At 42.1% G+C, this 21,046-nt stretch overlaps 1 protein-coding gene across 17 annotated transcripts in view; it reads right to left on the bottom strand.

The window, feature by feature from the left end:
* Window positions 1-21,046, bottom strand: part of LOC122881231 (vacuolar protein sorting-associated protein 13B-like) — a 332,781-nt gene that overhangs the window by 194,542 nt on the left and 117,193 nt on the right. For 12 of the 17 annotated variants that reach the window (XR_006379131.1, XR_006379132.1, XM_044207134.1 and 9 more), the window contains exons 20-21: window positions 3,163-3,272; window positions 271-433 (exon numbers count right to left, since the gene is read on the bottom strand). Coding sequence is in view for 15 of the 17 variants with exons in the window: in XM_044207134.1 (XP_044063069.1) it covers window positions 271-433; window positions 3,163-3,272 (273 nt within the window). In the remaining 2 variants the exon portion in view is untranslated. The remainder of the gene's footprint in view (window positions 1-270; window positions 434-3,162; window positions 3,273-21,046) is intronic. The other 5 variants (XM_044207132.1, XM_044207135.1, XM_044207124.1 and 2 more) reach the window with 1 other exon arrangement.

Below are 21,046 nucleotides of genomic sequence, written 5' to 3'. Positions count from 1 at the left end.
CATAGAAACAGGAGTAGTTGTTGCAAATATCAAGGGAGAACTAAATGCCATTGCAGTTTTCATTTGTAAAAATAATCTTTGCACAAAACACATCTGAAAACAAAAACTGAGAGAAGATCTTTTACTAAAACTGGGGCCAACCCTGTTCCCTTTATGTGTGTAAACCTCTCGGCTGCATGGATTTAATGTCATGTCATTGTATGACGTGCAATGTCACAGTGATATCTTCAGTATATTACCTATGGCACAGCTCTGGGTTGGTAAACCTACCTGTCACTGTCTTGGTTTTGACGGGGCTGCTGGCATAGTCTGACGCCTGATTGGAGGGCTGTTTGGCCAGTGGTGTGCTCCCTACCGACACCTCGTCCTCTCTCCTCTTGGCCAGCGGAACTGAACCTGGAGTCTGCAATGACATCACAGCATGACTGAGCACCTATAATGCCATGGGAAAGGAAATATGATGTTTTATTGTAACATGCATGCATTTCCATTGAATATGCATTCCTTCAGTCCTTAAAAACCAGCATGTTATCAGGTGTAAGAGCACAAATGATTCAAATATTGTTCTGTATTGTTCTGTGTTAGTAAGGCCATGACCCAGAGATAACTTTAGACAGCTTTTAAGATCTAGGTTAATCAGGAGACACGATGCATAATGCAATGCAAGGCAGAAAGGGAGGGAGAGAAAGAAAGAGAAAAGAAAAATGCAGTGGAACAAAACAGAGGCCTCCAAGACCAACAAGGACTAGTGACAGCTCCCTGTTTTTTTTGAGCCCTCTCCCATGCTGCTGACAGGCCAAACACACGCGCACATACACACACGCACGCACGCACGCACGCACACACTCACGCACGCACGCACGCACACACACACACACATCCTGGCTGGCAGTGACATGGCTGAAAGACAGAAGAGTGGAAGATTGGTCTGAAATAAGGAAACCCCATTAGCATCAGCCAGCAGCAGCACTAGGCTATGATGCAGCTGCACAAGGCTGCAGGCCAACCACGTACTGCAGCCTGTGTAAACACACACACATAGATGCAGTTGTTTTTCAATGACTGGGTCGGGACCCAAAGGCTGGTTGTGGTAAGATTAAAAATGGGCCCCCAAATTACATTAGTATTTGAAACTACTGACTGAGGTATGATGCCAAATCCTTCCTAGGTTTTTGCAACTTAACATAGGGTGAATGAAATACTGTAGGCCAGTAGGTTAGTTGCCCAAAGTCAGGTTTGACTTGAAAATCATATTCAGGTCTGCTTAGAGAATGTTTACAATACTGTTTAATTAGAAAGACACTTCAAAATATACACATAAACACACTTACACAAACAAACACTGTATTGGAGGCTTTAACAACAAATGCATGTTTGAAAAAAATCAACCCAAAACACTCAAATACATATAGACAAACCATATGACTGTTTTGTTGGTTCATGTGTTAAGAGAAAAATGCAAAATGGTTGAAAAAAATTATATAATTCAGTTTGTACACTTCATGGAAAATATGTGCTTGGCCGCATTTTAATACTCTATGCTAAAAGCAGGTACCTTACCCAATGACCACCGCTCATTCCTGGTGGATGACATAGTATGAGCTAACTCCTTCTACCACACACACACACACACACACACACACACACACACACACACACACACACTGGGGGTGGGGGGTGGGGACGGGGGTGGGGGTGGGGGTGCAAATGCCTGTTTGGTTCTCAACCTTCTTTTTTCCTCATATTCCCTTTCTCTTCATTACCCATTTCCCCTAACCATCTCCCTGTACTTCTCTGATTTCTCCTGTGTTTCCTGCTTGCTCTGGTGCTTACAGTTTACTTTTAATTCAACCTCCCCCTCCTTTCTCCGTACATACTCTCCTGTGCTTTCTCCTTTTCTGTTGTCTCCTCCCTGTTCCATACTCTTCATACCTTACCCCATTCCCTGGTGTTTTCATTTGTCCCTCCATGTTCCTTCTCACCTCTTTTCATATCTCTCCCTCTGCGCTCTTTCTATCATATCCCCATGTTCCTACCCTCTCCATTGTTTGTGACTCCAACTCTTTGTGATACCTTCACTTGTCTTCTCTTCCTCCCATCAACTTTTCTTGTGCTTTTTTCCACTTCTCTTTCCTCTGTACTACTAAAGCCCTTCCCATTCTTCTCCTCATGTCACACATACTTCCTTCTCCCCTTGTCCATCCCTCTAAATGTCCCCTTCATTGTCCTGTTGAAGTACCTCCTTTCTCATAATTTCCTGCCATCGTGACCCGACCAGTCAGTGTCCTCTCCTCTGTCCTTCACAGTCTGTTGTCTGGCCTTCAGCTGAAGGCCTTGTCTAAACCAGCCAGGCCTTGAGAAGTGGCCCTGACAGGCAGCTGAGGTAGATGGCCTTACAGAATCACACACATGAACACAGGCACAAACACGCTCACAGCCACACGCTTGCTGCAGCATGTCCACACACACACACAGCAGCCAGTGTTGTGTATCCTTCACACTGGCTGCAGTTCAACTCATAACATCTGTTTACCCCCGTACACTAACAACCTCCAGAGTAAGGAGTTGGTGCAATTAACTCCCTCTCTCTTTGTCTGTCACACACATATGCATGCCGACAGCCCTTCCAAACTGCAGGAGGCATGAAACAGAGCAACTTGTTGTAAAAAAAACCAAACAAACATTTAAAGTATTACAATATGATACTTTCTTGTACTATATATATTTATGTGCCTTTATGGGGTGAACCTGGGCTATATCCCAGGATATCAGACTGAGCATGTCTGCATGTGTGTATGTGTTTGAGTGTGTATAGTGTGGGCACAGAGAATTCAATGTCCATAACCATCACCATGACCCCTGTCAAATAAATAGAGAGAGACTGGATGGAAGACAGGGAGCAGAGCACATGGAAAAAGGTAGCTGGGAAAGAGGAGGCAAGGGAGCGGGAGGGAGGGAGACATTTACATTTGCTTCAGGCTCTTATGCGGAGCAACTTAGAATGAGTGCAACAGTAAAATATGTTGCAGGTACTTTATTAATACAAATTACAAGTAAACCATGTAACACATCAAAAGTAAAACCCATTAAAATGTTGACACAAAGGGCCAGGGAGAGAAATTGACAAGATTTTGTCTGAGAAGGTGACAGTTGATCAGGTACCTGTTGCTGTTGCCGGCTGCTCCCTCTGTGAGGTTGGTATAACAGCCATGTGCAGAAGACTGGGTCCACGTTGACAGCTATGCCCTGGACACTGACCAGCAGGACTGCACCTGGACAACACAAAAACAACGAATCAGAGATTTATTAGTGCAACAAAGAAAATCAAAGCCATGATAAATGAGCAGTTTTTCCAAAATCAAAAACTAATAGGAAAGGATATACTGTACATCTGTCTTGCCTTTACAAAATTGAAATTACTGCTCGCAAACACAGACCAGTTGTTCAAAAGCACTCAAGCTGTGGTTTGCCATCAGTAAACTTCAGTGATCAATACAAGTCAATAGGATCCTGATCAAGAGATGCACATAATGACTGATTAAAGTGGAAACTATCTGAACTCACATTGACAAAAATGTTCAGATGCTCATGCTGCAATTATTTCTGCAAAGTAGGAGGTACATTGATACGAATCACTGGAATCAATGTAAGGTAATAACCAACGAGTCAAAGCGACTTAGAGCAAATCTACTCAGATTGAGTGTCAGGTTCTTCCACTCCCGCGCAGTTTACACTGTGTCCTAATGACCTGCTTGTGGGTATCGAGCCTGCTTGTTGGAGCACAGCAAGGAGCACAGTTTGTTTCAATTGCGCTGTTCAAAGTGGTATCACACTAAGCCAAGAATAACATTTTCTTTTGATAAATTTCTATGAAACACGAGACTTTCTCTGGGTTTTGGTTTACTCTTAAATAATAATCTTTACCAACAATAAGCGGGCCCTGAGGTAATGCATTAGGATCCTATCAATAATGATTCCCATGCCGGCAAGATTAGCGCAGGGTCTCTGGCGTGCCGTGGAATGTCCCAGCATGACGATAGGAGGATGTTTCAGCTCTAGAAGGACTTTCAGCAGTTTAATGGAGCTTTGGACAAGACCCCGGTCTTCTGTTTCAGGCCCTGAGGCAAAGCCGTGTGTGTGTAAGTGTGAATGTGTAAATGTGTGCGTGCATTTCACCTCCGACAAAGCCTGATTGCTAGTTGCTTTGCCTAACATTTTAGTGTGTCTTAACGCATGGACAAAGCACAATTAGAAACTCTCTCTCACACACACACACACACACACACTCACAGAGACACACACACACATTTATCTGTTACACCAGCTCTTTAGCTTGGCAGGAACTACTCCCTCCTCCTTTATTCCCTGTGAACAATGCAAATAAAACGGCTCTAATTTGCTCCACTTTTACAACATTCAGTGATTTGTGGCCTGTGAGCCTGTGTGTGTGTGTTTGCAGTGTGAAGTAAATGTGTATGACTAAAAGCATAAGCGATGCGAAATGTGTGTGTCAATACTGTCAAATATGTGTGTTCTCTGTGTGTGTGTATGTAATGTGTGAAGTCTGTGGTGTGTGTGTGTGCATCTACAGTATGATGTTATATGGGTATGCATGTATCAGTAGTGCCTGTGTGTCTGATCATTATTCATCATCATTATAATTTCTTCTTCTATTGCTTCATCTGTCTTTCTACTTTCTTTATTTTCCATTACTCCCATCCTTCTGCCTCTTCACTATTTCCCTATCCATCTACACCTCCAAACTTCCTTGTCTCCCTAACAACAGCCTTACTGGGATTTGTTCAATTCCATTCTAAAACCCTGCCTTACCTGATTCTTCAGTTGCACCTTCATCTCTACCTCTCCATTACAATCTGTCTCCTCTCCCTCCAAATCCCTCTGTCACTTCCCCTTCTTCCATCCTTCCATGTCTCCCCTTTATCCTCTTTCACCCCTCTTTACCCTTCCTTCTGAAACCATACCTCCACCCTTCCTCGTCATCCTACATCCACCTCTTTACCCCTCCTCCTGACGAAGAGTCATAACCTCAGCCCTGAATCTTGAACTCCTATACCGCAGTGTGGCTGCTTAATAGGCTTTGGCTGTGGTTGTAGTGCTGGGGCCCGACTTCAAGTGGTTTCCATCATAGCCCAGAACAGCATGAGCAGTATTGGACCCAAAAGGCTGGGAATGGGCTGAGTAGTGAAGATGTATTCAATAAATTGACCCTAAATTGTGGTCTACAGGATGCACTGAGCACGACAAAGCACATTCAGCAGAAATGATTCATAGCGCAATAAGTCATATAACTTAGTAGATGGATTGTTTATTTAACAGTTATTACAGAGATGAATGAGCAAATGAAAAGATATAAAATGCCTAATTGCAGATAACTCTCCCAACCAGAGCAGCTTAGCTGTGGTCTTTGCACAGCATCAATATTACAGCAAATAAAGCCTTGAGGCACACTATACTGTCACCAGCTATTTTCAATTTAAACTTAAGGTGGAATAGTCACAAAGAAAACAAAGAGGTCACTTTGGGGGAGGCACCCAATTTCATCTTAGGACATAAGTTGACAAAAGTTGTGTGGATGCTTTGTAGTGCCAGAGCAGAAAGCCTTTTCATTGCCATGAACAAATACAATAAACAAAAACCCACACATGTAAGTTTCCATTATAACAAAATTGTCTCATCATCACAGGAATGGAGCTGACTTGTTGAGAGTGTTAAAGTATAGCAAGTTGGTTGCTTAACTAACTAACTAAGTAAGCTGAAGTAACTGGCAGTGTTCAGCAGTGTTTTAAGTGTTGTGCCAGCAGCTGTCCTCTTATTGTGGCTGTGTGTCATGTCTGTTTGGCTTCTGCCAATGACAGCCATGGCCATTTTGATACATCACAGCTCCACTCAAAAAGCTTTCTTTCTGAGATTAACAGAGCAAACAATCTTCTACACCCCCACCCCCCAAATTCAATTGGGCTATATTGGCATGGGAAAAACAGACGTTAACATTACCAAAGCATGTGTGAAATAACATAAAAACATATACATAAGGTTACACAGGTAATCTCTCTCTCTCTCTGCCAGTTTGACAGTGACACAGAAACAAAATATGTGTTGACCTGGCTTTTGAGGCTTCGAAGACCAAGGCTAGTTTCATCACTGTGTTGACATAACTGCAGGAGAGTGACACCTCCTTTGAAGCATGCAGCACCATGAAACGGCCTGGCATGCTTAGAGGGCGACCTCGGCAGCAGGCTAACTGTTGTTTTTCTCTGCTCTAACAGGGTGGCATATGGGTAATTACAGAAAGTGATGACAGTGATAACAGAGGTGTTTTTCTTACTTCCTAAATGATTCCTCAAGAAAACACCAGAAAACTGCTCAGTGGCCTAGACTCTGAAAATATACACAACCGCAGAATGTATGTGCAGGCATCGGTGAAGACACACTTACTTTGACTCACCCATAGTGGACCTATTAATGTCAAAGGTGTTTTTTTTTTCTTCAGTGGCTTAAGACCAGTAGAGTTAAGAGAGCATGGGGCTGCTGGTGTTGTTTTACGGCTGTCTGACATCAGGCTGCTCACAGCCTGAGGCTACAATAGAGCATTAGACCAGACTGAGAGAAGGCCTCTAACCTTTAAGCCCTGTCTAGTCAGTCTCCTTCTTTTTTGGGCCAATAGCCCCAGTAATCTATCAGCCACACATCTTTCTGTCTTCATATTGTCTTTTTATCAGGTTACATGGTTTATACATTGACATTTTGAATGCAAAATCTGCTTTTGTTCAGTTACTGCAAGCATGAAATTCAATAAACTGGGAGCGGTTAGGTCAGTACAAGTTCAAAACCAAGTCCCACAGTGGAGACCAAAGCCCTGATTGGGGTTACAGAGGGCACAACCTCCCAACCACAGGGCCATGACCCCAACACAAGAGTTACAGACAGGCAAAGAGAGGTGGGAGGCGCTCACCATCCACCCCCCAGGTAGACAGAGGGGGGAGGATTCATGTTCAAGCCAGCTAATCGCCCCCTCAGAATCGCTTCATTGTTGGACGTGAGGCAGCGCTGGGACCCTGCGTCCAGCTTCTCCAACAGAAAATAAATAAATATAGCCCAGCCCGCGTCAGCCAGATGACTTCTGACAGGTTTGGTTAATTTCGAAGCCAAGTAGCAAAACAAAACATTACGCCAGCGTGCAGGGCCTACACTGCCTTTAATTGCTTTTCCGATGAGCTCATGACTCGAAGGTGTCCTGGAGCGAGCCATGCAGCCCGACAGGTGTTCTACTGGTGTGTGTGTCGGTGTGAGTGTCTGTGACTTAGAGTGTGTGTGTGTGTGTGTGTGTGTGTGTGTGTGTGTGTGTGAGAGAGAGAGAGCTGGAGCTGTTGACACCACTAAAAAGCGACTCAGCTGTGTGTGGGTGGGTGCAAGGAACAGTGTGTGCAGTGTATATTGTGTGTGTGTGTGTGTGTATGATAGAAGTGTGTACATGTGTCTTTGTGAACAAAAGGAAGTGTTTCTATTTGTATTCATTTGTATGTGTGCTGTAGGACAGTGAACAGACACTCTTGCTCTCTCTCTCTCTCTCTCTCTCTCTCTCTCTCTCTCTCACACACACACACACACAAAACAAACCACTCTCTCTGACACACATTCACTGTACTGCTGTTCCCCTGCTGTGCTGTGACCCAGCGGCCCGGGGGCAATGCCGCCGCAGGAGCCCAGGGGCTCAGGAAGGACACAGGCAGGTTTGACTGGAAACAGATCCTGGCCTACGGAAAGCCTGCTCTCACTCTGGGCCCATACAACTCTCTGCACTGGATGCTGGTATATATGTGTCTGTGTATGTGTGTGTGTGTGTGAAAATATAAGCGTATATGCGTAAGTGTGTGTGTGTCTTTCAACATGGCCCAACTGCGGTAGCCTGCAGCTGACAGGCTAGACCCACCTCGTAAAGGTTGACTATGGCTGTGGGTACAGTAACAGTAATAGGCAGGAAGAAAGCTGGAGAGTGATTCAGCCAGCAATGGAGTGAGTGAAAGGCAGACAGAGAGAAAGATGGAGTGACAGAAGCAGAGAAACACCTAAGAATACACTGAAAGACAGAGAGAAAGAAAAAAAACAGAGAAAGACAAAGACAGGGAGTAGACAGAGATACAGTGCATAAACAGAGAGCACATATATAACAACGGATGATGAGTCTTTTTTTCAAAGTCATTTTCCTAATCTACATGATAAGTGAGTAGGCCTCAGAATTTGGCCATGAATCTGTATGATTTGTGGGATGACTACAGTAAGTCTCCATACATGCAAAGTCCTGTGAACCAGATATATCACATACAGCCATGTCTGGAAAAGCAGTAAAAGCACGTGTGTGTGTCTACATTACACGCATAACTGAAAGGTCCATGTACATAATATACATCCACTACTAATTCAAAACTGTGTATGTACATGCATGTACTGTAAACACACTGATATACAGCATGTATGTGTGTGTATACAGTGCAGAATGTGTGCATGTCAACACAGGTACACTGATGGTTATGTATGTAGTGAGCACAGAGCTGTATCTAATCCACAGAGATCTATCCCCTTTCCCATCAGGACTGAGGCTCCTTCTTTCCCATCTGCTGGGTTTGGTGACTCATGGTTGTTAGCTGTGGACTTGACACATTTCTCATGCTAATGTTCAAATCCAGACAAGAGCACTGACCATGCTGCAGTGCTGTTGTCTGGAGAGCCTTGGGTGGTGCTTGACTCAACAGTAGCTACACTTTCCCTGTGTATGTATGGGTGTGCATGTCACTATGCTAATGTTATATTTGAAGATAGAAACAATTTATTTATTTATTTATTTATTTTTAGATATTTCATATTTGATTATGGTGATTTCAATAATACGAAGATATACATCAGGCTAATTAAGATCTGAATTAAGCCCAGTACAGCCAAACAAAGGCCAATTTTTTAAATCATTTGAACAAGTGCTTCTGAAGCATGATCGAGGCCAACACTGATCATTTTTGTTTTGTCTATAATGTGAACAAATTCTAAAGTGGTGTCTTAAATTGTATAAAATAGAATACACACTAAATATTTGACCATGGAAAAATTGACTTATGCACATTTTGTGTGCATATGTGGTATGTACTATAGACCAGTAGTGAGGCCAGATGAGGGGTTTGAAGCAGCAGAACAGCAGCTCTGTCAAGCTCCATATGCTGATAAGAGGCTCCATAGCCATACATATCCCTCTTCTAGTTGATTCCTCACCTTCATAAATCCACATCAACTCTCATGGTGTTGAAAAGACAACCAGACAATCCACAACTGGTGCATGTGTCCCTGCTGAAACCCAAGCAGCCCTGATTTGGACAATTCCAGCTGTTATCTCTCTTCCTATCCTCTCTCTCCTACACCATTTCTCTGATATGCCCACAAAAATACACTCTCTTTCTGTCTCCCTCACTTCAAATCACACCAAAGGAAAATGCTTAAAGTCACGACCAAATGTGACCTGGCCCTTGTCAGCAAGATAGCTAGCCTTCTTAAGGAGAGACAAAACAGACTTGGTCCTGATTGCATTAATGTATCATTACCGTATCCATCATGGACATACAGTGCACTGTGTGAACTCTAAATGAGCCCCAGTGTAATGTAAGAGGAACAGGAGAGACACTTCTGAGCTCATTAAAATAAACAGACTTCTGCTTCTGCTTTCCCACAGACAGTTTCAGTTTTGCATAGTTACCTTGAAAACTCCTTATCGCTGCTATCATTCAGCTGGCTCATGGGCTTTCTCTACAGTTCAAGCTGAGTTCTCTCAGTTTGTCATTAGGAGAGGGGGAGTCAGGCAATTTAACGTCTGTCATTAGCTAGGGTTCCTTCCAAGTATTTTTATATGAATTACACTGTAACAAATAGAAAAGCTTAATGCAAATGGAAAAAATTTGAAGTTTACTTGATATTGCAATAATGTTTCTTATACTTGTGAGGCCCCAAAAATGTCCATAAAGATGTTGTGCAATTAAAAAGCAGACAAAAACAATAAATAAATAATTGTGTCGGTCTATCTTCATACAAATATTAACAACTTGAATAAGACTAGAAGCTGTTTGTATGCAAAAAAATAAATATTTAGTGAAGCTTGAGTGAAACAGAGCAGAAAAGGATGTAATATACTGTAACATGCAGATGGCAGGAAACCTCAAGCATGATGTCTGAGAAAGAACACTCAGCTTGAAATGTACTGCCTGCCTATCTGCATGTTACTTTACAGTCATTCTTATGTTGACTTTTTGTGTACTTTTGTTTATTTGATCACATTAAAAGCTTGAAATATTTAACTTTTTGCAAGCAAGGAGCTTCCATTCTTCCTTACTTTGTTTTTCTGTCTGGGTGACTCCAGCTGTATTTGATGTGGATTCCTAAAACTGATCCAATATAATTGCACAACATTTCAAAAGTGGCTGTGGAGGTTACAAAATGTTTGTTAAACATCAATCCATTATGACCCATACAAATGACATATTGGGTATTACTTCTGTGTACAAGGGATGTGCTGTGGTTACAAGACGATTAAATGGTGTTTTACTATGTGATGTTATCGTTTTCATCATTAGACATCATAGAATATGGCTAACATTTGATAGAAGACAAAAACATTGACACCAATAAATGAAATAACAATATGACTGTAACTAATCCATTCATCTCTTTTGTTATGTTATTTCAGATGTTTTATGTTTCAGAAGCCTACTCTATGTATTTGGTTGAACCCAGCTGATGGAAGTACATTTAATTCGCATATTTTTTGCTTGACATTTGAACAAGGCTAATGTGGCTTCCTTTTCCTCCCTCCCCTACCTTGGTTTTACTTCTATCCCTTGTTGATTGTAGTTTCCCTTCTATTCTTATTTTATAACTTATCCAAAATATCCTGGGACAGGGACGACTTTACATCTATAGGTAATTACACATCTGAGCGGATAAAAACTACATGTGGAGTTCCCCAAGGCTCCATTCTGGGGCCTCTTCTGTTTAACAACTACATGCTCACACTGGCTCAGATTATGGAAAAAAACTAAATATGTTACCATAATTATGCAGATGACACACAAATTTACATAATATCACCAGGGGACTATGGTCCAATACAAGTGCTGAGAAAGTGTTTTGAACAAATCAATGATTGGATAAGCCAGAATTGTCTTCAATTAAACAAAGATAAAACTGAAGTAATTGTTTCTGGAGCCAAGAAGGAACAATTAAAAGTCAGCACTCAGCTTCAGTCAGTAATGTTAAAAACCACAAACCAAGCCAGAAATCTTGTAGTCATAAACTCAGACCTGAATTTCAACAGCCACATTAACAACAATAATTACAAAGTCAGCCTACTACCACCTTAAGAATATATCCAGAATTAAAGAACTTATGTCTCAGCGGGATTTGGAAAAATGTGTCCATGCATTTATCTTCAGTCGACTCGACTACTGTAACAGTGTCTTTACAGGTCTCCCTAAAAAATCGATCAGACAGCTGCAGCTGATTCAGAACGCTGCTGCTCGCGTCCTCACTAAGACCAAGAACGTGGATCACATCACTCTAGTTCTGAGGTCTTTACACTGGCTTCCTGTCTCTCAAAGAATTTATTTCAAAATACTACTGTTGGTTTATAAAGCACTGAATGGTTTAGGGCCAAACTACATTTCTGATCTTCTGTTATGAACCATCCAGATCCCTCAGGTTGTCTGGGACAGGTCTGCTTTCTGTCCCCAGAGTCAAAACTAAACACAGAGAAGTAGCATTCAGTTTTTATGCACCACATATCTGGAACAAACTCCCAGAAAACTGCAGGTCTGCTGCAGCTCTCAGTTCTTTTAAATCAAGGCTGAAGACTTTTCTGTTTGCCGCTGCCTTTTATTAATTCAAATAATGATTAATTTCTTACACTGCACTGTACTGCACTTTTACTCACCTGCTTTATCTTGTTTTTATTTTCTATTCAACTCTTTAATTGTAGGTCTTTTTATATTGACTTATGTTGCTTTTATGTTTTATGTACTGAATTGCCTTGTTGTTGAAATGTACTATACAAATAAACTTGCCTTGCATTCTGGAGAGCACGTGGAACAATTGAGGACAAGATCCTGTCTTCAATTACCTTCAAGTCTCTCCACCTCTCTGCAGAATCTCTGTTCCCTCAGTCTTTCAGCTTGGCCTTTTGTCAGTTCAGTAGACTTAGTAATGATCTCAGTGACAGATCAAAGTCATCTGGCTAAGATTTGGGGTCACTCAGGAAGCTGGGAATGCTGCGCTGAAGAATTTGACGTTTGCACGGCAATATGCAATAGATCCTCTCCTTTGGTCTGCCTGTCTATGTACTGTATCTATCTGTCTACCGGTCTGGCTGTCATCCAGTCAACTGGTCCGAGGATCTCTGTCAGACAATCTGTCTGTTTGGTCCATGACTGAAGTCAAGTGCATTTTAAATACTTTTTTCCATTTTGGCAACATCTTAGGTGATAAGCGGTCACTGATGAGGCATTTTTGCACTGTGCTCCTCCGAGATCAATAAAAGAGCACAGCCAGCATTTAAATGTTTTTTCCTTGGATGTTCAGTTCATTACTGCTCATGTTAGCTACCGGGTTCTTATATTTATTCCAAAGAAAATGTTGTTGCTGCTGCCAGAAATGGGGGAAAAAACATAATTTCCTGTACACCAGAGGATTTCTTACTTGGAAAACCTACACAACAGCAAGTGTTGAGAAAAGTTCTTGTAAAAACCTCCAGGATCCATAGAGGGAATTTGTATTTTCTTATAACAAGTAAGAGTGTGTCAAAATAAATTCAATTAAAATGAATGATTACGGTTTTAACCAACCAGTGTTTTCACAGAGAGAATATAGCAGCATGTTTGCCAGTAGATCAGTACTTCACTCTGCTAGTGCAGTTGGTCTCTGCAAGTATTATTTTTCAGAGGTGTCTGGCCATCAGTGTTTCTGTATTACAAAATTTATATACATATACACAATTATATATACTTGAATGTGATTTTGCACTTTCTCTGCAAACCAGCAGCAGAATAATAAATATGAGTTGGATATGGAGAAAAGTGGGGAGTGGGGAAATGTTTATACAAAATAGCTAATATCTCTTAACCCCTTCTCCTTCTATCTATCTCTATTTTTCTCAGTTTTTGTCTCTGTGGCTCCCTCTCAGTTCCCGCTTCAGCTATCCACCTCATCTCATCCTCTTCTTGCTTGCCACAGTAGATTGAAGATTACTCCTCTTAAAGACATAGCCTTAAGTGGTTGCACATTTGAACCATTTAGCAATTTGGTTTAATGGTTTCAGGATGAGCTATTTTAGCTGCAATGCAGGGATAGAGGGATGGAAGGGGTGTAAAGTACGATGAAACACTAGTTCTGATTGGTTGGATTTCCTTATCCAGGAAGGGGGTCACTGCGGTGTCAACGCTACAAGGGATGGGCTCAAACAGAGATAGGATGATTACAACTGAACAATTATAATTTAGCAGATGGAGAAAAATATTCCAAGACATGTTAGCAAAGTAGCGAGGAAGATTATATAAGGCTGTTTTAGATCCATAAAGGTCTTAGAGTGTTAGCGTAAGGTCATGGTTAAACTGATATAGTGGGCCTTTTTTGGCGGATTAGGACAGACAGGGAGAGATTAATGCTCTCTCACTGGTGTGTCAATTAACCCCAAAGCCCTAACTCTTGCATGAAACTTTGTCTTACAAATTCCATGAGTCTAGATGACAGATAAGCATGATAGCTCACCAAGGACATGTAGTTTTATGTGTGTGTTCATGTGTGCTCGTGTGCGTATGTGTACTGAAGCTTCAGAGGAAGAGCTTCTTTGCATCTTTGGCCTGTAATTAGTCACTGCTGAATGAAGCCATGGCTTGAACACTCCTCACTGACAGCAGAATAAAGGCAGAGTTTGCGTCTTGTTTTTGGAGGATGTCACTCATGTCTGCACACACTCTGATGATAAGGAAGAGGTGTTTATACCCATCAGAGCTGTATTTAATACAGTCAGACATCACACATATAGACATGTACTTGTGCACGCACACACAAATAAAGAATGCTTGGGCCACCTGCAACACAGGACGTCCAAACTACCATCAGCTGCCCTACATTAACAAACCATGTGATGAGTCAGCTACTCTAAACACACTTGAATTGCTCCCCAGACTGGCTTATTACAGAAGATGGGAGGACGATAGGGACAAACAACACAAGGGAGGGGAAGGGCCAAGGAAAGGAAATGATGGGAGGAAAGAGGTGGGTTAAGAGAAAGGAGAGAGGGAGGGAAGGCAGTAGAGATATATGGGGATGGGGAGGAAGAGCAGAAGAGAAGGAGAGAGGAAAGACAAGTCTTTGAAGGTAGAATAGCAGCAGCAGCTGCTGCCAGAGAGGCTGCACTTATCCTTCAACCTCTAATCTGAGAGTTAATCATCAGGACACAGTCTACATCTAGAGGGACAAAGAACCCCTCTTGGTCCAATTATTTCACTCTTGCTGTCTAATTCGTAAAAAATAAACTAATTGTGTTTGAAAGCACACAGACTCATGAAAATGTCCATATGAAGACATAAATACACTATGCTGATGCACACAGTACACACATACTGCTGTCAGGCAGAACAAGAACAGCGTAGTACAGGACTTATTCTGTAGACTGTTGTTCATCTTGTAACACCACTGCACCATTCCTTATACATGCAATGCTGAGACACCGCAGACGTGAGAGAAGCAAAGGCCAGCTCGCCAACAATCCATCTCCCTTCTTTTCGGACATCTGTCAGCTGATGAAAAAAGGGGAGATGACATATTTGGCCATGACAAATCCCAAGGTGATCTAAAAAAGCCCAACATGAATGTCTCTGTGGAAATCTTAAACTTGATGTTTTCTGTCTAGACTCACGAAATTCACATAGGATCGAGCCTTGTGAATTAGCGGCCCACGGTATTTAAAGGAATGTAATGGGAGAGTAGGAAAGGAGAAGCTGTTCTAACCATCTGACCCAGAGTATAGCTTATCATAACCTTTAATGTTATCTTCAAAACACACTTTTTCAACAGGGCTTTTACTTTGGGAGATACATAATTAATTACAGTGACAATGAATTGGCATTGTCCACCAGTTCGGATACTGGCAACAACAGAAAGAGCAGGAAATCTCCATCTCTGAACCATAGCAGGTCAATTATCTGTTGAGTGGTATTACCTGAACCTCCACACAGTGGAAGAATGTAGACCAAGACCTCTGCTCTTTGGTTAAAATCCACACCACACATTTACTCATCAGACCAAGACCTGCCAAGAAAACAGCTTGTGATATCAGAAACCATGTTATTGCACGAGCCTCCCGACTCACAGTTATCACTAACAACTACATAAGGCAAACTTTGTGGCCTTACATCAATTATATGCTCATTTTCAGATATGCGTGCAAGCCTGATAAGCTAATAAAACTTCACCCCCTAACTTCAGCCAGCCCATGTAACCAGGGCCTGCATTTATCATGGTGCCATGGCTTCTATTCACACAGCATCTTAAAGCAGACATGCTCACTTATTTAACCCTTATTTATGCAAGCCGACTAGGCCCACATTTGTTGCTTTTTGCAGCAGTTACTATGGCAGTATTAACAGGGGTAAGGGGGCTGATGTGTGACACGCTTACATTTCAAGTTCAGGTGAAGGTAGTGCATCTATGAGACTTAGGACAGGTGATCTAAGATGGGTATTCTATTATTAGAAGCTTTATGAACATGGTGGCTGAACTTTTAATTATGAGCCAGAGGAGGCTGGTGGAAGCTAATCTCTAGTGGCTATTAGTGTCGGGAACTAGTCCTTTCATCTGTAGGCCTTGTATATGCTGTGAGGGGAAGAGAGTGGTGCTAGGACTGCCTGTGTTTACTGCCTGTTTATCTAAGTGGGCATGTGGGGGGCTGAAGGGCCATGGCAGGTCAAACCACACACAGCGAGAGGAGTCCAGGACCCCCGGAGGACCACTAAAAGTGTTGAGATTTTACAACTACTGCTTGGTCTATGACTACTGCGCACGTTTGTAGTAACAGACTGACATACACACACACCTGACTCAGAGTAATGAGAGTTTATTACTACTGTGTTGAGACTAAGTGCCCCCAGGGCAGGAAGACGAGTTGAGGGTTCCTGTGGACCTTAAGGCCCCCAAGGCAAAGAGAGTGAACACAAAGCTTGGAGAGGGCCAAGCATGTATACACTAGATGTATACATGCTTGTAGATTGCTACTTTAAATCTGCTGTATTTACATTACACATTTGGATTGAAATACACTAATATAATTTCAAGCTAACAATACATTAAGTGTGTAGGCCTACTTACATTAACTTAATCATTTTATAGACAAACCTATAGCGTGTTAAAGATGAATTTCAAAAAGCAGCAATCACAAGCATCAGACTACAAGTGAATTCAATGCTGTTACACCTAAGTTGCACAGTAAGCAAATATATGAGAGAAGTTTGCTTCATAGCAGATGGTTATACTGCTACCACCTGTGTGATCTCGATCTTTAGTAGCAGTGCCTGCACACAGGACGGCTTTGTGCCTACCAAGAGAGAGAGTGAGAGAGAGTAGGGGATACTGAGAAAGCCACTAGCAACCAGCAAATCAAAGGCATGCAGTCTGGTTTGTTTTCTCACGGTACAGGGCCTGAGTGAAAAAAACGGCTAAATAAAATAAACCTTTAATTTGACTGAAATTGGAGGCAACAAGCGCTGCTGTAAGAAAAGGCTGTGAAGTGTGATTTCTTGCGGTTTGGGTTAATCCTGATTGAGGAGCCCCTGAGTTGAAATGTCAGCAATATGAGACTAAAACAAAAATAATTACATCCAGGGTTAATGAACACAACTGCCTAAGGCGCAGGGAACTAAAGAGGAAAGGGAGGGGGAGCGGGAGAGAGTGAGAGAGAGAGAGAGAGAGAGAGAGAAGGTTAAAAAAAAATAACAGAACTCTAAAGAAAGTAGTCTAAAGAACAAGTTGAGAGGCAATTTGCCCTCATTTCTAAAACAGAAAGGGTCAAAATCATGGACCCATTTTTGTCTTCATCCAAACAGCTAAACCACTAAGTCCCTTCCATAGAATAATAAATTGCATGTGGCAGCCTGGCATTCTGATACAGGCTATCCATCCGGGTCTTTGCTATAGACCCGGTACTATTTCTCCTCAAGGCGAATGACTTGTATGGCTAAAGGATGAAACATGAAGCATAGCAACACCATACATCCCTTTTAACTATTGCCATGCCCCTCAAGTGTATACCATCTCTCTCCAACATGCTTTCATCTTTGCTGTTATGTCTACACCCACTATCTCAGCTGTGCAGGGAGCTGCCCATTACAATAACACTGGTCACTGGTGCTAGGAGGCACCTGCACCTTTCACTGCTGCAGTAATGTGTATGTTGTTTACAAAAAGCTTTATTAAGCTAATTCAATTTCTTAAGTATGCTTTTTCCTTAAAAACTATTTTTTTCTTGTGAATTTCTTTGTTATTTCTGCTTAAGCTGAATTGCACAGTACAAAAAGCATATTCATATAACCTTGTAAGCAGGTGTTTGGTAAAGGGTGCATCTAAAGAACACTAACTATGTGTCAGTATTGGTAGAATATTTTGGGGCATCTGTGAGAACAAGCACAGAATTACCCTCAACACCATCAACCATGCAATCGCAATACAAGATGGTTCAGCTCAATGCATGATGGCATTGAGACTGTATATGTAAATATATATGTACTGTGGCCCTATGACATATTAGTAATGCATGCTCACCATGTCCAATTTGAAAAATTAAAATGTAATTTTTGGACAATTGGACAAAAATGTAGCTCAAGTATCAGTTATGAATTTCTGTACAAGGCCAGGTTTGTATATCCAGTCGAGAATGTGTGTGTGTGAATACTTCAGGACACTCCACCTCAGTATGTCTCACCCTCTGTGCTCTTAAAACTGGCTGCCCGGAGCACAGCTGCTGGAGGGGGATGCGTCCAGGCAGAGAGCCCCACAGAAACAACAACAACCCACATCAAAGGAGTTCCATTGGTGGAACATGATTATCAACCTTTATCCTATGAGCCTACAAGTCCTCCCTCCGCCCAAGCATCACTCACTGGCATGGGGAGGGAAGGGAGAAGAGAGGATGATTTGCTAAATACAAGCTGGCCACAAACTGATGCCTTGCTCATGTCTTCCTTTTGTTTTTCTTTCTTCTTTTGATCATTTCCCCTTTTCTGTTTAACTCTACTTCCTTATGCCTTCCTTAAGCCTTATACTGTAGATCACCCAAGTACATGCAGACACAAAGACAGCCATCACAACCATTCCATCCCATTCAATCACTTATCTATCCATCAGGTCCTCCAAGTCATATTACAACTTCTCTGGGCTGGGTGCAGCCAGTCATCTCTTTCAGCTCCAGAGGAGTTGAGTAATAAAGACCAGACAACAGGCTAAAATGAATGGATCTCTTATTCCAAGCCCAAGGGTTGGTCAGCAAGGGTCCACAGTGCATTACCTAACTTTAAAGGATTGTGTTCAGTTCATGTTTTGGTTGCAGTGAGGTCAGGACCCTGAAACAATGTTGGATCAGATGGGAGATAGTATTGCAAAATAGTGAGTTCTGCCGCAGCAAAGTATCCAAGACATGGGCCTGACCAACATGATGTCACGTACCTGGCTTAAAGGTTCCCTGAGGGGTTTTAGACCTCTAGTATCGCTATGGAGCTATTTTTCGATGAGTGGGTTCCAGTTTTCTTTATCCTGTGCATGTACATGAGGACGCAGGTGCACATGCACGTGTGTCATGTGATACACAGTCTTACCAATGGTGTCACACTATTCCATTGATCAACAGGTGGTGGCAACACACCGTGATAAGCTGCAATGTGCCAGCAAATGCAGGGAAAAAGAAGACTGCAAGCTAGTAAACACGAATGTAAACAATGCAGGATTTAAAATACTTAAAGCTAGGGTAGGTTATGTATTTCAGAAGCATTTTCTGTTACATTTGTTGAAATTCTCTTTACATCCTGACAGCAATCAAATGCTCTGAAAAAAAAAAAATACTGTATCTGTGGCTGTCGCAGGACTGTAATAAGCCCATCAAATATTGGCTGGCCTACCTACCTACCTACCTACCTACCTGCACGCACCCTGTACGTGCAGTCATTGCACGTGAAAATGTGTTTTGGTGAGTGGTTTTGGAGGGAGGCCTGAAGGGAGGGGGCAGTTTTTTGTTAGTTGGATACAAACAGAATGAGGAACACACATTAACACACACACACTCTACAATCATAATTTGCATGAGGATGACAAAATACACAATACCAGCTCCAGTATTTGAGTAATTTCTGTTTCTTCCTGTCTCCTAGTGAGGCAGCAGTTGGTGAAAGAAATTCACTGTATATGTTAAAGTCATGTTTCTAGATGTCATTCTAGATTGTATGTTTCAGACATGCTTCAAGTTAACAAAACATTTTTACCAGTAGTCATGTTAAATGGCACATCATTTTCCTGCAGCTGCTAATGGCCAGAAAGAAACAAGCTTGGCAGACACTGACCACATCTTCTTTATGAATCCTGTGCAAAAGAAACTTGCACTACACTTGCAAATGCACATGCGGTGTACACACACACACACACACACACACACACACACACACACACACACACACACACACACACACACACACACACACAGTTTGTAGTAGTGGAATAAAAATGTGCAGTCAATGCTGTGGATAATGGGCCTGACGTCAGGCGGACCTATAAACCCAGCTCAGGTGTGGGTTTATTTTTCTTGGACCTATCAGATAAGTCATGAAATAAGAATCTCACTGACAGACTCACAGCTAAACAATAAATCCCTACTCACACTTTCAAAAATGTTAAGTAGAATTGCTGTTCAAATAAACCCTGGCATCTCCTTAGGCACGCAGGCTATCGTGCCATCTGACACATCTCCCAGTCTAACCACTACCACTGGTGTAACACCCACCACTGGAGCCATACAGTGCATGTCAGGGCCACTGTATCATCAGTCACCCCTCTGCAGTGGTGCAGGACTGCTGCTGGGGCCGAGAACATCTGGAAAGGGCACGAAAGGTGTTCATTCATTGTGAATTTAAAAAAAAATCCTAAGACACATTTAAGTGTTTTACTTACTCGCTGTTGAGTCATAACCAATGGACATTATGAGGGTAGGAGTCTGCATTACAGAACTGATTACTTTATGTGCCTTTGGGTAAAATGAGCTAAACATTTTAAAAATGCTTCATTACAGTATATTACAGCTGCATACACCCATTTATAATGCAAGGTCTGGCTCTGAAATGCTGTTGGGTGAACCTATAATGTAAGTGTATGTAAGTTCCACATATGTCTACAGATAAAAATGATAATGCAAAGATTGTAGCTTGACACTTAAAACAGCTGCATAATGACCTGGTAATACAGAGATAAATTAATGTCATCAGTATTGCTTTCAGTGGAGATCTTCAGGCTCTTCTTTTCCATCTTCCCCCACCTTCATGCTTCAGACAATTGTCAAATCCTAATTGTACTTACTAAATTGAACACAAACTGTAAGCTTCAGCCACCTCCAGGGCTACTGTTAACTTCTGGCCTTTTCACATTTTGGATTCATTGATACTGAGGCTTTCCACTGGTCCTGACCTCTCCCTGACCCTCTCAGGTTTCCTCTCATCCCAACCCACCATAAAGTTAAGGCAGTGTGGACATAATCCGTGGAGCTGCTGGCTCACCCTACGACGACCTGCCTCAAATGCTTTACTACGTTGATTACATCTATTGCTGTGAACCATAAAGGAGCTCCCAGGAAAGGTCCTTGGGGCCCATGATACCTCAAAAAAATCTGCTGTGGTTGGGGTACATCCTACACCATGTATTATGAGGTTGTTTGGGCATCAACAGGGCAGTCTCAGGGCATGCTGAGGGA

This window comes from Siniperca chuatsi, linkage group LG9, assembly GCF_020085105.1.
Source record: "Siniperca chuatsi isolate FFG_IHB_CAS linkage group LG9, ASM2008510v1, whole genome shotgun sequence".
Classification (NCBI taxonomy): Eukaryota; Metazoa; Chordata; class Actinopteri; order Centrarchiformes; family Sinipercidae; genus Siniperca; species Siniperca chuatsi.
The sequence above is the reverse complement of the archived record's forward strand: the minus strand, read 5'-3'. Positions and strand labels throughout refer to the sequence as shown.